This window comes from Dufourea novaeangliae, unplaced genomic scaffold (genome assembly GCF_001272555.1).
Source record: "Dufourea novaeangliae isolate 0120121106 unplaced genomic scaffold, ASM127255v1 scaffold8, whole genome shotgun sequence".
Classification (NCBI taxonomy): Eukaryota; Metazoa; Arthropoda; class Insecta; order Hymenoptera; family Halictidae; genus Dufourea; species Dufourea novaeangliae.
In genome coordinates, this window is record NW_015373923.1 from 3,475,455 (window position 1) to 3,491,898 (window position 16,444).

The 16,444-nt window shown below is 45.1% G+C and overlaps 2 protein-coding genes across 3 annotated transcripts in view; one reads left to right on the forward strand and one right to left on the reverse strand.

Annotated features, from left to right (window-relative positions):
- Positions 1 to 16,444, forward strand: part of LOC107194982 (kinesin-like protein Klp10A) — a 30,660-nt gene that overhangs the window by 8,159 nt on the left and 6,057 nt on the right. Inside the window, exons 5-11 of one of the 2 annotated variants that reach the window (XM_015584714.1) lie at positions 1,527 to 1,968; positions 2,420 to 2,993; positions 3,071 to 3,320; positions 3,390 to 3,544; positions 3,629 to 3,835; positions 4,160 to 4,334; positions 8,476 to 8,671. In XM_015584714.1, the coding sequence (XP_015440200.1) occupies positions 1,527 to 1,968; positions 2,420 to 2,993; positions 3,071 to 3,320; positions 3,390 to 3,544; positions 3,629 to 3,835; positions 4,160 to 4,334; positions 8,476 to 8,627 (1,955 nt within the window). In that variant the 3' untranslated portion in view covers positions 8,628 to 8,671. Of the gene's footprint in view, positions 1 to 1,526; positions 1,969 to 2,419; positions 2,994 to 3,070; positions 3,321 to 3,389; positions 3,545 to 3,628; positions 3,836 to 4,159; positions 4,335 to 8,475; positions 10,271 to 16,444 lie in introns of those variants that run through there. The other variant, XM_015584713.1, reaches the window with a different exon arrangement.
- On the reverse strand, positions 11,430 to 14,312 carry LOC107194575 (adenosine monophosphate-protein transferase FICD homolog). Its single transcript, XM_015584216.1, has 3 exons — positions 14,108 to 14,312; positions 13,107 to 13,992; positions 11,430 to 12,891 (listed from the first exon to the last, which is right to left on the reverse strand). The coding sequence occupies exons 1-3, from the start codon at positions 14,310 to 14,312 to the stop codon at positions 12,525 to 12,527; spliced, it is 1,458 nt and encodes a 485-aa protein (XP_015439702.1). The 3' UTR covers positions 11,430 to 12,524.

A 16,444-nucleotide genomic window follows, 5' to 3' on the forward strand; every position in this document is an offset into this window, starting at 1 on the left:
AAAGAAAAAAAAAAAATGATTTTTCCAAATCTCCGCTGGATCGATCGTTTTCCCAAGGGGAATGTACATACTTAACGGTTCCGTATCGGTTCTGCGGACGGCGTCGAGCGAATCGATTTCTCGGCAACTACCCGCGACGTTGTTACGAGCATGTGCCGTTGGGCATGCGGTGTGCACGTCGGAATACGTCTGGACAGTCTGTCGGAGTTACGTGCACGAGGGAACTCGTGGCTCCTCCCGGCTTCGAACTATCGACTTTTCCGCGGGGATACATGCATATAGAGGCGCAACAAGGGCAAGGACCTTGGACAGCCTGGCGACGTACGATACGCGCGAACAGGCTTCTTTAATCGTTCTTTCAATCTCCGCGATATAACATTAGTTTCGCCGATATTTATTTAACCTTCGCCTTTGCTTTCGCCAGCTCGGGAATCGATCCGAGCATAACAGGAGGGTGACGTACAGTCGTGTGTTCGCAACCGTCGCGGAAATCACGTTCTCCTCGACATGAGATTCGATCCGTTGGGTTACTGTTTCGGGAAGAGAAATAAGATAAACACCGGGTCCGACGGGTGTAACGAGGAAGAACTGTCGTCGTCTATATCGGAACGACCGTCGATCGTGCACGGTAATAACGGGGATTCGTTTAACCTTTTGAGTGATGAATACTCCCGGAAGTTGATACTGCCGATCGTTGGGGACGGAATACTATTTTTTTTTTTTTTTGTTTTGCTAATGTGAACTATGTCGATTTAATACGCAAGGCTTAACTAAGTTATCATTGTAATATACGCCAAATTAAATAATACGAGGAAGTTATTGTCGAACATTAATTATTTTGTTAAAAACAAGCGGAAGGTCGAAAAAATTTATAAACGTCTTTAACCCCTTGTCCTATGATTTTCTTGATGTCTGCAGTCTCCAGACTTACTTTATTATCAATAATTACTCAGAAACAAAATGAATTCCTGTACTTATCGCAACTGTATATTTACTCTAACAGTTAAATATTAATATCAGCGAACTAGTATTTCCCTTTGACTCAAAGAAAACGAATATTATTTCTGTTTGTTACAAGGCAAGGGGTTAATCCACACAGATAGCTTTCGATAGAGGCATATACAGGGTAAAACACGAATCGTGATCAGTATATCGTGATTATACCCAATTTTTTGTCAACTCTTTTTTTTTTCATGATTTTTCAAGGTCACCTTTAATTTTTTGCAAATACACCTATCTGTTAGAGGATTTCAAGACTCAACAAATCCTCTAACAGATATGCGTAAAAAAATTATATTTGCAAAAAATTGAAGGTGACCTTGAGAAATCATGAAAAATGAGTTGACAAAAAATTTGTTATAACCGCGTTAAAGATCTCTCGAAACCATGCTATACCTGATAAAAACATATTCGATCGGACTGCTAATAACAGAGTAATCTCCACTGATCACGATTCGTGGTTCACCCTGTATGTGTTCATTGCACTCAAAGGGTTAAAGACCACGTGGTAAATGTATCGTTTCCAGCGGGCTCCAACAGGCAGTTGTCGCGACATACCAGTCGGCCGACAAACATCATGCCACCCGCTGCGCCTTTAAACGGACACGGGGATTCGGTGACTGGATTGACGGTCCGTCGTGAGGTGATCGAAAACATACCCCCCACCCCGACGACCACGCCGGCCGCTTTCAGCGGGACCGCCGCGGCCACTCAGGCCAAGCTGAAACAGCAGCAACAGCAGCTTCAGCTGCAGCAACAACAACAACAACAACAACAACTGCAACAGCAGCAGCAAGCACAGGTGGAGAATTGCCGGGGAAGACGTTCGAACGTGGTCAAGGAGGTCGAGAGGCTGAAGAAGAACAGGGAGGAGAGACGACAGAGGCAGGCGGAGCTGAAAGAAGAAAAAGAGGCTCTGATGAATATGGATCCTGGCAATCCGAATTGGGAGTTCCTAGCTATGATAAGGTCAGTCGGTATCTTCTCACCACCTCACGGTGGTCCGAAAACGCGTTTTTATTGGGCCAAAAGTCAAAATGTATTATATTTTAGGGATTTTTATGCAAAACAACGTTTTCTAAAGTAATTTATAGAGACAGGAGCAAATGTAGAAATTATATTAGAATTTATATTGTTTAATATCTATAATAATTTTAATTTTATCATTAGTATTATGAAGTTTGTTTTCTTTTTATATTAATTTATATTCAATAGAATTAGGTATTTTATTCTTATTAAGATTATTAGGAATCGGAGTTTATCCTGTAATTGGAACCATACCTGATATAAACTTCGAACATTAACGTTTGGCCAGTAAAAACGCGTTTTCAGACCACAGTGCGGCCGCTGTGTATCTCCTAATACTTCTTCTGCATCGTTACACCGAGCTGAAACGAACGAACGTTCGATTTTTCCGCAGAGAATACCAGAACAGTATTGAGTTCAGACCGTTGCGGGACACGGACACCGTGGGGGACCATCAGATCACAGTGTGCGTGCGAAAGCGTCCGTTGAACAAGAAAGAGAACGCGCGTAAAGAGGTTGACGTGATCAGCGTGCCCAGCAAGGACCAGATGGTGGTGCACGAGCCGAAGGCGAAGGTCGATCTGACCAAGTACCTGGAGAATCAGATCTTTCGGTTCGATTACGCGTTCGACGAGACCTGCACCAACGAGATCGTGTACAAGTACACCGCGAAGCCGTTGGTGCAGACCATTTTCGAGGGTGGAATGGCCACGTGTTTCGCGTACGGTCAGACCGGCAGCGGGAAAACGCACACGATGGGCGGCGACTTCAACGGGAAGACGCAGGACTGCCAGAAAGGTATATACGCGATGGTCGCGAAGGACGTGTTCAAGTGTCTCAAGTTGTCCAAGTATCGGTCCTTGAATCTAATTATATCCGCAAGCTTCTTCGAGATCTATTCCGGCAAGGTATTCGATTTGTTGGCGGACAAGGAGAAGCTCAGGGTTCTGGAGGACGGGAAGCAGCAGGTATGCTTGGGTTTCGTAGAGGATAAACATACTTAGTTTGCTTTTATTCACGTTTAAACGTTCACTTGTCCCCGTAGGTGCAAATCGTCGGATTAACGGAGAAGGTCGTCGAGACCTGCGACGAAGTACTGAAGCTGATTCAGCATGGGAACAGCGCCAGAACTAGCGGACAGACCAGCGCGAACTCCAATTCCTCGCGATCCCACGCGGTATTTCAGATCATAGCGCGAACGTCCGGTACACACAAGGTTCACGGGAAATTCTCTCTGATCGATCTCGCCGGAAACGAGAGAGGGGCGGACACGTCGTCCGCAAACAGGCAAACTCGTGAGTGTCGCGATGAAAGAAAAATATTTGGAATCCTCGTGAACTGACTGTCGTTTCTTTTGTTCGCAGGAATGGAAGGCGCGGAGATCAACAAATCGCTGCTGGCCTTGAAGGAGTGCATTCGGGCGTTGAGCCGCAAAGGCACGCATTTACCATTCAGAGCGAGCAAGTTGACGCAGGTGTTGAGGGACAGTTTCATCGGCGAAAAGTCCAAGACTTGCATGGTAATCGGCTCGTTCGGGGTTTTATTTTTCCGGGGAATACAGGCGACGGTTACGCGATATGAAACGGTTGCTTTCTATTCGTAGATAGCGATGATCAGCCCGGGAATGAGCTCTTGCGAGCACTCGTTGAATACCCTTCGGTACGCGGATCGTGTCAAAGAACTAGCCGCGAACGATCCAACGGAAGTGAAGATCTCACCGACGGACGACGAACGGGAACCGAAGATCGAGGAGCAGTCCAACACCAGCGTTCTGTCGGACAGCGATCTAGCGCAACTTAGATCGCTGAACGTAAGTCTGAAACCACCGGAATTTTCGCTTTACGAATAGAATATATTCAGAACCGATATAGAACCTAAAAAGTAACTGTTATAGAACTCACATAGAACCTAAATAATACTGATATAGGAACCGTAACTGAAACGTATATAGCCGTACGTATAAATTTAGGTTCTTCCTAACAGTTATTCGGAATAAAAGTTCTTCATAACTGTTTCAAGAACCTAAACCGAAATCATAACAGTTTTCAAGCCCTGCTCAACAGTGATAATTGTATATTGCCGGGTCGTGAAAGCCTCAAATCTCTGATCACACGTATATGTTCGTTCCCTCTAGGAAGGCGAGATCTCCCAAGACCTGTACACGTTCCACGAGGCGGTGTCGGCGCTGCAGCTGCTCGAGGAGGAAGTTCTGGACACGCACAAAATGGTAATCGAAAATACAACCGGGTTTCTCAATGACGCTCGCACCGTATTCAGCGGGACGCACGAAGTAGATTACGACCAAGAAGGTAAGACCCCTCGCATTCGTGTCACGCAGTTTCCTTTTTCTTTTATTATTAAACGTTTACGCACGCGCTCGCATGTACGGGTCTCTCTCTCCGCTTCCGTGTTTTTCCGTTTTCGTTTTGCGTGAATGTACCGCGTCGCCGAAGATTGCCGATCCAGGTTCGAAACGCACGATGCGTTCCCTAAGTGCACGTTTTATTGCTCGATTAACACCTCTGTCGGAACACGTTTCTTTCTGTAAAAAAAAAAAAAAAAAAAAAAAAAAATCCCCCCCACGGTTGGAAGTTCGACGAACCTCTTGCTCGGTAATGGGAAATATGGTTCTCCCTTTTTTTTTCTGCCGCACGAACGAAAACGAAGGGGGTTTCGGGGGTAAAAGCAAGAACGAAACCGCCGCCACGTGGCTCCGGAGCGTGATCGACTGTGAAATTTTGCAACAGATCCGCGTGGTAAAGGTAAGGCATATACGAGCTGCACGGTTAAATGGAACCGGGATAACGGCCGGACCGGGACGACGACGACAACGGCGACGCTGACTACATCGACACGAAACACGCCTGTGGCATTGAACCTAGATACCTACATCGCATTGGACGGTGACACGCGGTTCGAGCTAAATGGGATCGTTGATACGATGACAAAGGACTCGTTAAAGTCACCGTGGAAGGACGAGACGATGGAGTACAATAGCAGCGTTAACACATCCGACACGGACTGCGAGTCGAACGATACCGATGCTCGGGAGGCGGACACAGTGTCAACGAACTCGAACGAGACGGTCTCGATCCGCGGGAACGTTTCGACCAGCAATGCGTCGAACGTGAACGCTTCGTGTTGGGGAAAGACCACGTCGCGACGTCGGGTCACCTTGTCCGGGAACAAAAGTCCGTACGCCAAGTATCATTGGTCCGGCAGGTTTAACGATTCCGCGAGGCAATCGTCCCGTTTCAGTTGCTGTGAACTCGACGGGACGAAGCCGTTTCCTTCGGCCTACCGCAACGTCGTCGACGATACCGATTACAATTATAACTTGGAAGCTTTCGAGCAGGACAAGCCGGCGCAGAAAACGAAACTGTTCTGTTGCGACCAGTCCAAGCTCGAGCACGAGAGCAACGGGAATTCCCGCGGTGATCGGTGGCCGATTGACGATCACGTCGCGAGTACTCGAGCAGAACACTGTCATAGACCGGGAAACAAAACGCACGAGATTTCCGTGACTCGTAAAATCGGGAAAATGAATCGTGACAGTTGTGAATTGTTTTGGTCCAGATGTTGGAGACTTTTTATTACTTTCGTTAAGAATCTGTTCCTGTTTTCTTTTTTACCCGCCATGTATGTGGTCTTCTTCGTTTACGTGAAAAAAACGCAAGACAAATAGAAGGTATTCTCGGTTCATCGAAAGGTCTTTCTTTGTATACAGGGTGTTCCAAAATAGTTTCGATTCCGGAAATGAGGGGTTCTTGGGATGATGTGAAATAACTTTTTCCTTTGCAAAAATGTTCTCCGAGGCTTCGTTAATATCTCGTTAACAATGCCTCGGAGACAATTTTGGTTAAGGAAAAAGTTGTTTCAAATCACCCCAGGAACCTCACATTCGAGTCGAAATTATTTTGAGACACCCTGTAATTTTGTATCGTTAAGTTTTCTATTCGCGAACATCCTTGTGCGTTCAGTTTTAATTGCGTTTTACCTTTAACATAAGACGGTCGGCGTGGGTGGACTACTTCTTTTTTTACTTTTTTATGAGTATCGATTCGACCTTGTGGTACGAAGACTTTGTTACCGCGACAGTCGTTTTTTGGGGGGGTTTTTTTTAAGTTAAGAACGTAGTAGCGAGTTTTTGAGAGGAAGCGTGAGAGCAAGGAGGCGATCGGTAGACGATTCAGGTGAAAGACTGTGCGTGGTTTCTGTTTGTATTTCGACTCGCACACAGGAATTTGTTACTCTGTTAGCTAGTCGTAAGGAGGGTCTCAGCCGAGCAAGTTTCACCGTAACGTCACGAACCGTTGCAGATTTGAGACGGAAAAGAGCAAAGTTTGAGTCGCCCAATCCAAGGACATTCTCGTTTCGTAGACATCTGATAGAGAGAGTACAGTTTTCCGACGGTACGAAATTATTATTCGATTCGCAATCATTAAAAACAACAACAAAAAACAGTCATCCCGATAATAATGTTCCACGCTTATCTTAATCCCCTTCGCCTGGAACTAATTTATCATATATGTCCGTGAACGTGTACGTTTTACCCAGATAAAATCCTCAAAAATAATGCTTAATCGTGGTGAAGCAAGAATTCACGGGAAACGACGCCGTTATCGATATCGACGAAAACTACGCGTCAATGATCTAACCACGTCGATTGACGCTTCTCGCCGAGCGAAGGATGACGTCGCAGCACAACAGGGTGAACGGCTCAATTTTTTGCCGTCGAGTATACTTACAAGTTGTTCCTTTTTTTACTTTTATTTAAAAAAAAAAAAAAAAAAAACAGCTTTTTCCCTGTGTACGATAAGCCTGTATTCGATTCACCGACCGTGTTTCGCTAACGATCGATTAACACGCAAGGCACTGCAAAGGAAAAAATATTTTCGATCCACCCGGATCCTAGAATGATCACTAGACAGCGGAAATTTATGGAAATTTACAATTTTGGAGACTAATATAGACAAAACAAAATTGCACAGATATTTCTTTTCGATACTATGTGTTTTAATATGTTAATAATAATGCATAAATAATATTAAATATTATTGGAATGCTTATTCTGTTATGTTTTGCAAGTCAGGGAACGTTATAAATGCATAAACATCCGCTGTCTAGTGATCACTCGTGTGTTGTTATCCGTTGTTAATAAATATTATTTTTGTGGATTCGCAGTCTAACAGTACATCGTGTTTTACCCTCGTACTAATTCTTCCAGCCTGTAATAACTCGACGGAAGCGACGACTTTGACGTGCGTTTCGTAACACGTCAAAGGATCACCGCTCGGCTTTTATGTGTAGTGTATGATTCGACGCGTAAAGCTGCGTCTACACAATATAACATAACAAGTTATAAAACTTATTAGAAGAACAGAAAGAAAAAAACGTAATATTTAAATGCGAAATTAAATGCATTATTAATAATTAAATGCGAAATGTTACACAAACTTGTTACTGACTTGCCTAAAAGGTATAATTTTGTAACAAGTTATAAAAACATGTTGTATAACAATTTGTTGTATAACACTCTTTTATTATATAGTGTAGACGCAGCTTAACGATCCTCCTCCCCCCGCCCCCAACCAAACACACGCTTGCGTTCACGCCAACTTCATTCGACCTTTTCTTTTTTTTGTCTCGACTCACGATCATAGACATAAAAATATAGACTTTGCATCTCCTTTAAACGGGCGTCCCAAGATTAGAAAGAGGAAGATGATAGCTTTCTGAGGACATTACATCTCTTTTTAAATTTAAGTAGTGAGGGGTGAGGTTCTAGAGATCTGCGTTTCGAATAGTTTACTCAGCTATATTAAAGATAGTCGTCTCTTTCTAAAGTCGGGATGCCAGCCCAGCCTGAGGACCAGTCTATATTTCTATATCTCGACTCACAATCCACGCGACAGAGTTGGGTAAAAAGTAATCTAATTACAAAATCCAAATCACAATTACAACGTAATTACAAGAAGATTACAGTAAATCCTCTATGAGTGGTTGAAGGATGCTCTGCACTGAACATTAAATATTTCATAAACTAATGACAATATACGGCTGAACCAAATACCATTGACTTCAGGATCCCACGATCTATCACTGTGCTAAACCTCATTAACACTAACCGTACCGACCGCCGGTCAAATGACCGGTTTTATATATAATACCGGTTTTTTTTTATAAATAAGTATATAAAAGTCTCGGTACGATTAGTGTTAAAAAGCCAGCGTTCCACCTGGGGACTTCTCCCTGTCAGTGCCGAGGTGCCTTCGAACACTCATCGAGGATTTACTGCCCATTATAATTGACTATATGAAGTTTGCAATAAAAATTACATTGTAATTGCAATTTAGATTCTGTAATTAGATTACATGTTGCCCAACTCCGCCACGCGACTCGATACCCCTCGAAGCCCCGTAACCACTGAACGTGTGTTCTCTGTTGCAGCGTATGCCCAGAAATGGGAGCAGTTACTGGTGCAGCAGCGTGACACCTTGAACGCCGCTATTGATCAAGTGAGTCAGTTTCGCGGGCAGCTGCTGCAGGAAGAACAGATCAGCCAGAAGATGACGAAAACTCGTAGTATACGGTACAATTAAGATGGATTCTTTCACGAAAGATAAAGAGAGAGAGAGAGAGAGAGTGATGGAGGTGGAATCGCGCGGTACATCACGGTTACTCACACGGGAATCCAGCGACGACACTTCAACGGGGGAAAGGCTCGAAAGGGAATCGGGGGATGCTAACGGACAGATACGCAGCAGCAAGAATTTTCGATTCACAAGAGCGCTCGTTCATAAAAAAAGAAGCGTAGCGGTTAAAGCGTTCGATTCCCGCCCGGCCCGACTCGTTTACGTGAAAATACTCGCGAATAAAATGGACAATGAGACGAGACCTCGCCAGGGTAATTAACAACACCGCCGTATACCGTCCATTGCTCCACCGGTCGTTTGCCACGTTTCTCCCCGTTTCTCTTCTGCTTTGCCTTATTCATCATCGTATTCACATTATCTTCCGCCCTCTCCTACGCCTCCTCTTCCCCTCCAACGATCCTCCTCCACCTCCTCTTCCCCTCCAACCATCCTTCTCCACCCCCCTCCCTCTCGATTCTTTTCTCCGACCAAGCGCCAATGTCGATGACGCGCGAATCTATCCTCTGCGAGCGAAACTGCCACCTCGAATCGATGGCCACGAATAGCGAAACATTCTTTCAGTCCTTTGGCCTTTTGCTAACGAATGATCGTCATTCTTTTGCGCTATTTATCCTGCGTACACGTTTCCCCGTCGATGTGGATTCAACGTGTGATTCGTTCGTGGTTTTGAAACGCGGGACGTTTACCGTATACACGATCAAATCGAGCCCCGCGGCGAGCAAACGTGTTTCGTCGTGCGTGCGCTGTTTAATTATAATATTCGTGAAAGAGAAGAGGACCGAGAGGCGAGGATGTGGCGACGCTACGAATTCATCCCACTGGCCGATGTTATATACTCTTCCGCGTTGCTTTTCGATACGCGAAAAATCGCATGTTTTTTTTTTTTTACCTTCCCTCCAAAGTACCCGCGTGTCTCTGGACATCGTCGTTTCCCCGTTCTTCGTTAGTCCGTACGTTTTCACGATACGTCGATTGAAGTTTGAAAAAAAAAAGAAACGAACGTGCAATCCACTGTGCACGCGTCGAAATATAGCTACTTTCCTCGTTCGAATAAATTTTTCGGAGGATAAATTCTTGTCCGCGCGAGAGAATCATAAATATTTTCAAAGTGCCACCGTCGTTCTCGAAAGCACTCTTTATTCGTTGAATGTTTTTTCACCTTTCCATCGGCCGCGTTCGATTTGTCCGTCGATATGATGCAAAAACGGCAACGGTTGAATCACGTCGCGGTGAACGTAACGCATTGTATTCTGAGAAATCGCTGTCACGTGACAATCGCGTAATTTCAAATTGTTAACTTCATCGCTGTCTTCATTTGTATCCGATCGTGGACGGACCCGGTGTGAATGCATACCCGTTTTCATAAATAATAACCTTCGTACGCTGATTTTGTAAAAACGTGCACACGCGCGCTCTCTCCTACACGGATCATTCGTATATTCGCAGTGAACCAAATAACGACTGATTTTGAGAATATAATTCCTAGCTTGTAAGAGAAAAATAAAAGATTGCAGTGCAGAAGAAATCGATTCGAGGATTTAGAATAGACTGTACAACTGTTTTAGACAACTTTCTTTTTTTTTCGTACCCCCCCCGCGAGATATAATCGAATGCAACGTCCACAGCAGTTTTTTTTCATTTTTATTTTCTTCCCTCGTTCGAACGCATTTTTATTTTTCGTTTTCCGCCGATGGAGCGCGAATTACACGTTGTTTATACGCCGGAGCAATCTTGTAAACGACTCCCGTGTTGTGTGTGTGGTTGTCTCTTTAGACGCCGTGTTTTGTAGTCCGAGAATATCGGTCGAGGAAAGAAGGATTTTAAAGAAAACCGTTTCTCGCTCGGGACGAGAACATCGAAAACTCCTCCTCCGAGACGTCGTGTGTCGAGTTCGATTAAAGTTCAACGATTCGTTCTGTCACATGGGATCTCGAGAACAGCACAGAGATCCTAGAGTGCAGTGAAATACGGAGAGGGTAGTATATGAGAATATAAGAGATCGAATATTAAAAAAAACCTCAAAGGTGGTAAAACCGTCGACTCGCGTTGTTGGTAAAATATGATTTTTATAGAAATGTATTTATATAGGTAACCGCGTTGTAACGCAAATATAGTAAGAGAGAGTGTGTGTGTGTATGTGTGCGTGTGTGTGAGTGAACGTCGAGTGAAAGAGAGAGAAAGACGGAGAGAGAGCAAAATTGGAACGTTTTGCGTATCAAACGCAAAAACGGTTCCGTTCGCTTCTGATGCGTATTAAAAATTGAACACTCAGCTTAAAAGAAAAATGGTACGAACTGCCTCTGTGTCGTTTCTCTCTTGACAAAGCACCGATAAATATTTCGTTAGGCAGGCAGACGTTAAGATTTGTAAAAAAAAAAAACGAGTTTGATGCGGCTCCTCTATGCTTTCGAACTGAACCAAATAGATAACCGGTGAGAGGATTTCTAGAGAAAAAAAAAGAAGGAAGTATCGGCTTCGAATGGATCGTTCGGTTGGTCTCAATTTTTCAAGAAATCTCTTCGTTGTAGTTGCATTCTGCGGCAACCAATCCCCTTTTCTGGCGAGCATTGGTACCTAACCCAGCAGCCTCTCCGCGCGTGTAGTTGAACGTTCCAAAATCGTCAGTCGGTGCTGCAAGTATTTTTGATAATAAACTAGTTACGAATGGAAAATGAAGCAAAAAATATGATAACGAGACACGGCCGACGGCAATTTTTGTTCGTCGTTTCCTAACGTTGCATGTTTTCTCCCCCCCCCCTCCTCGTGCGTGCGCGCGCGCGCGCGAGACGTGAATACATTATTCTGTCGCTTGATAAATAAAATAAACGACGATCGTTTTGATGAATAAAAAGAAATGGCAGGTCCGTTTAACGTACCAACAAGTGTATTTCAAAAGAAAAAAAAAATTTGTATCCAACAAGGCCGTAACAAAATACACGAACAATGATTTCCAAAATAACATGTTTATTAAAAGCTGCGCGTATATATATATATATTATGTATATAGATATTTACATTTATGCATCGCAAACACCTTGACCAGCAAGTGACGATTGCACGTTGCTCCACAACTTTCAACGAAACTTATCCGCGTTTAAAATACATTAAATACATATACGTATTCATTTGCGCTAGTATGCGGTCTATCGCGAAAAATGTATATTTCGAAAGGTAGATATCATACGCCAATACAATGGATAAAACTAATACATACGCACCTGAGCAATAACGCTTAATTTTTCGGTTACAATCTCTTTTTTGTGGTTTTCACGAAACGACACCATTATCGTAGAATTTTTATTTTCCATCGCTCTAGTCGATAAAAGTGATATCAAATCTTACCATTCGCGCCCAACAAGTATACGAAGTAAAATTTTTTTTTTTTGTCTATATTATGTTGAGTACATATTTCGGAAACAAATAACAGTTGTAACCGAAAAAATAAAACGACATCGGACACACATGTGCACCGAACATTTTATCATTATTATCATGCGTCGCATTCATCCCGCAAGCATGCACATCTTCAACCACGCACCCTTGTATATTCTCCTATATAAAATCACAGTTTTCGATCGGGTTTCACACTATACTCGATTGTTTCCGTGCGTTGATTCTCTGACGTGTAAGCACGATAGAATTTGCACCGGAAACTAGGTGGAAGCATTTTATTACGGCAAACGGTCATCATAATAACCGATTACGATTATTAGTTTTTTTTGTGAGAACGTTTGGATTAGAAACTGTTTGCTTCAGCGGACGAGTTACGGCTAGTATTCTTTGGTTTATAAAATATTTTCTTTTGTTTTAATTACTGTGTTAAACGATCAACGATTCTTTCGTTCAGTCGTCGTCGAAAGCGTCGGTAAGGTCGCTGGTCTTCTCCACGGCGATTGTTCTACTTGTCTCGGGGAACAAAGTATCCTGACTGAGAGCAGGCACTTGCCTGGAGAATTCGCTGGTCGCCCACAAGAACAGATCTAGAGTTTGTTCCGTACACTCGGCTATAAACCGAATGAATGGTCGGACGTCGCCTGTGTTCGCGATTTGAAGATGCTCGTAATACGTGTGTCGATGCTGTTTATGGATGATAACTGGTGGATAGCCAGCCTGCATGAGGATCATGTTCATCAGCAACCGAGACGTTCTGCCGTTTCCGTCCGAGAACGGATGTATGTGTACCAACTTGTAATGCGCCAGCGCCGCGTACCTATTCGAAAAAGTACACGTGGCGTTAGACGGGACAAGTTCAATAAAGGGGATCTGGTATTATCCGGAAACTAGGGTAAAAAAAAAATCAATTACTGACACTTTGAAAAATTACATTATTGCATAATTTTTGTATTAACTGACCAAAACTATATGTTTTTTTTATTCATTATTATTTAATATGTTTAATCGAAGTAAACCCTATTATTCGTTTACCTGACCGGATGCATTCGTATGGCCGTTTCGCTGTTGAGCCATAGCACAAATTCTTCCATCAGATAATGTATATCCCCGGGACCGGGTGGCACGTGACCGCCGACGTACACTTGCGTACGTCGGAAGTGACCACCCTGAACGGGATCGACATGCCCAAGCACCCGTGTATGTATCTCCAGGATGTCTTTAATGGAAATAGAGCCGACTCTGTTAACCAACGTCGCGTTTATGTACTTCATGGCAGCGTCCAGCCCTAGGATTTCATTGTGCTCGTCGATGCTTTTGCCGGCAACCGCGATACGCGTCTCGACGATCGCCCTGGTCTGAGCTAAGTTCATCGTGTTACCCTCGATGCCAACTGTGTGGTAAATATGTTGAAAGTACGCCTCCTTCTTGGCGCGTATCAGCGCCGCGTTGTTATCCGGTATCGCTGAAAGCGCGTCTCGTTTCTCGTCTATACGCCCGAGGGTTCTACGATCCAGCTCCTCGACCACCCGCGCCGTTCTCTGGCTGTTAATCAGCGCCTCCTCGTGATTCGGTTGGTAATTCAGCGCACGCGCGTAATACTCGTTCGCTTTGATCACATCGTTCTGCGTGTACTCTAGAAACTCTCCGTAATGATTGAGAATATCGGGATGACTTGGCGCCAATGCGACAGCGTGTTGAAATAGCTTTACCGCTTTCTTTTGTTTCCCGGACAGCTTCATCTCGAGCGCCAGATGCAAAGACGTCAACGCCTCCGCGGTGGACGTCGCTCGGCTCGCGATCTCGAGCCGATCGTACGACCGTGAAGTCTGCAACGCTAAGTCCAAACTGTTGTCGTCGTATACGTTCAGCATGTTCTCCGATGGGATCGGAATAAATACGTGACGATAATCGCGATGCTCTGGAAACAAATTATGCGTCATGGCACCGATCATCATACCCAAGGACCGCGATGGACGTTAGAAATGCGACGAGGTTAGGAATGCGAGAGTAGAGGCTACTGTATTAACACTTACCAGGCATCTCGGTTGAGAAGTGTTCGATATAATAACGCGACAGGAACGCGCTGATCACGGCGACCATGATTCCCAACGCGAACACGAGAAACACGACGATACGATTCGCTCTCATAACGACGCTCGCATCTTCCTGACACCTCTTCTCTACGTAAACGGGCTCCCCGTTGAACGTGAACAGCAGGATCGACCGCGGCACCAGCATGTTTTCACAAACAGTTCGCAGGAAACGCTGTTCCGGGCCACGACGACTCGCGTCACGCTACCGAGTATATTCTTCAAATATTCTGCTTTCATCGTGAACAGGACTTAGAATCCTATATACTCGCAATACGAAACCTCGATAATCGGTCGATCCATGTGGTTCTTTTCAATTGGTCTGAATCAGCAGTCTGATTGGTCTCTGGAAACTCGCTGGCATTGGCGAGCCACCGATAGATGTCGCCAGTGTGAGCTAACTGTCGCGTTCTTAGGACGATACAGCGACGTGCGATGTTCTTGGAAAGATGACGTTTACGTCCTTTCGGTGCGCAGCTACGATTTTCCGCGACATGCAAGCGTAACAGTATATCGAGGACGAATATAAACGCATTAAACTCTCGATGGAGGTTATTCTCGGTGAACATGATCGCATTTGAACGTTGGAAACGAAGTACATACGCGGCGGGAAATGAAGCTTCGAGCCACGGGAGGTATAGGGATCAAGAGATCGTTCGCGAAATGAGGTTTCACGCGTCGAGAGAGAAGTGGCCAGACGAGATGCGTCGTGCGAGAAAACTATACATATAGTAGCAAGAAAGAGTCTGAGAGGAAGAGGGAAAATAAGGCGAAAGGATGCGTGCGGGCGATTCAACGAGGCAGGCGGGGGTACAACGCGAACGATGAGAAGGCGAGGTAAGTCGACGGCGCGGCGAATAATAGTCGAAACGACCCTGAAACCGAGGTCATTGTTGTTCGTTGGCCCGAACAGCGCTCGAGTGCGTTCGTTCCCTGATGCAGTTTTACGTCGTGAAACGTAAACGATGTTCGTTCGTGTGATACGGCTGTGCCCGCTCGGTGAACAACCCGCGATTGCAGCCGTGTTGTACGTAAAACGCGACACCGAGAAGACGCGCATCCGTTTCAGCGACGGGAATGTAACGGGGGTGCCGGTAAAACTTGCGATCTAATCTCTGCTCGGTTTGATTTCGCGTTTCTACGCACGAGGGCGCTAGATATACGTTCTTGAAAGTCGTTTGCACATTGCTTACGGGCAATCTCGTTTATTTAGTCCTCTGTGCAAATCGTTCGAGGGGCATGGGAAAAAAGAATGTTCCGTCGACCGAGGTCGAGTGGAGCGATATTCGATCTTTTCCTTTGGTATACATTGTAACGTCCTTACAAATGTATCGAGCCTGTGTGCGGGTTGGGAATTTCTGTCGTCGACAAGGTCGTACAATTTTGGATTTTTTTTAGAGGAACCGACGAGTAAAAAGATCGCCGAGGTCTCCGCCCCATCAACGCCGGCGGAAATGGTACGACGGCGGCGTAGAGAAACGTTCTTTTCTCTCCCCCGAAACGTTGGTTCGTAGCACCGACCGGTTCTGCTCTAATTGCGTTTCCCTCGTACTTCGATCCCTTCGTTCGTCCGTCACGGTTCCTCCTCCTCGGATCGTAGCAACTGCGTGCCAGACCACAGCCGTCGAACCGGGACACGCTCCCGAATTTCGAACCGAAAACCAAACCTTCAATTCCCTCGAACCGAGTTCCCCTCCCATCAAATCAGTCCGAAAGAACAGAAACTCGTTTCCATCGTCGACCGCTTAATATCCGCGAATACGCACCGTAGTTCCGAGTACATACGTGGGGGACATCTTGGCGTTCGACGACCCATCCGAAATCGTTGCGATTCGAAGATCAAAATGTTTATCGTTCGGTAAATTTATTTCAAATAATGAAATAAATATTAAACCGATTATTAATTTGACATAAATTTCATTTACTTCGAGACTAAGCGGTTGGAGGTCTTTCCCTTACATCACTTGTTCCCCTAGTGAAAACCGAGTTTGCTCGTGAGGGTAAGGTTATGTGTACATCCGAGGGCAGCATACACGCGATTCATCCGAGAACGATTCTCGGGATCCCCGTATTCTCCGATGATATCAGGATCGCGGAGGAAAAACGATTTCCGCCGTGCATATGTAAAGACGGCGCGCGGCGTTTGACCGTACACAGCACTCGCCGCGTGTCCCCACTAACCTATGGACTCAACGGAAATATCCATGCGTTCGCGTTGGTTTTCCTGCTCGATTAGTTGGCAACGTGTATCAGCCTCTCCACCCCCCCCCCCCCTAGGGG

What these genes read in the sequence shown, in the direction of transcription:
- LOC107194575 (XM_015584216.1), bottom strand. Translation starts at nt 14,312, where the DNA reads ATGCTGGTGCCGCGGTCGATCCTGCTGTTCACGTTCAACGGGGAGCCC. An exon ending in CTTCTCAACCGAGATGCCTG is followed by an intron (nt 13,993 to 14,107) that starts GTAAGTGTTAAT and finishes ATTTGTTTCCAG; the next exon opens with AGCATCGCGATTATCGTCAC. An exon ending in ATACGAATGCATCCGGTCAG is followed by an intron (nt 12,892 to 13,106) that starts GTAAACGAATAA and finishes TTTTTCGAATAG; the next exon opens with GTACGCGGCGCTGGCGCATT.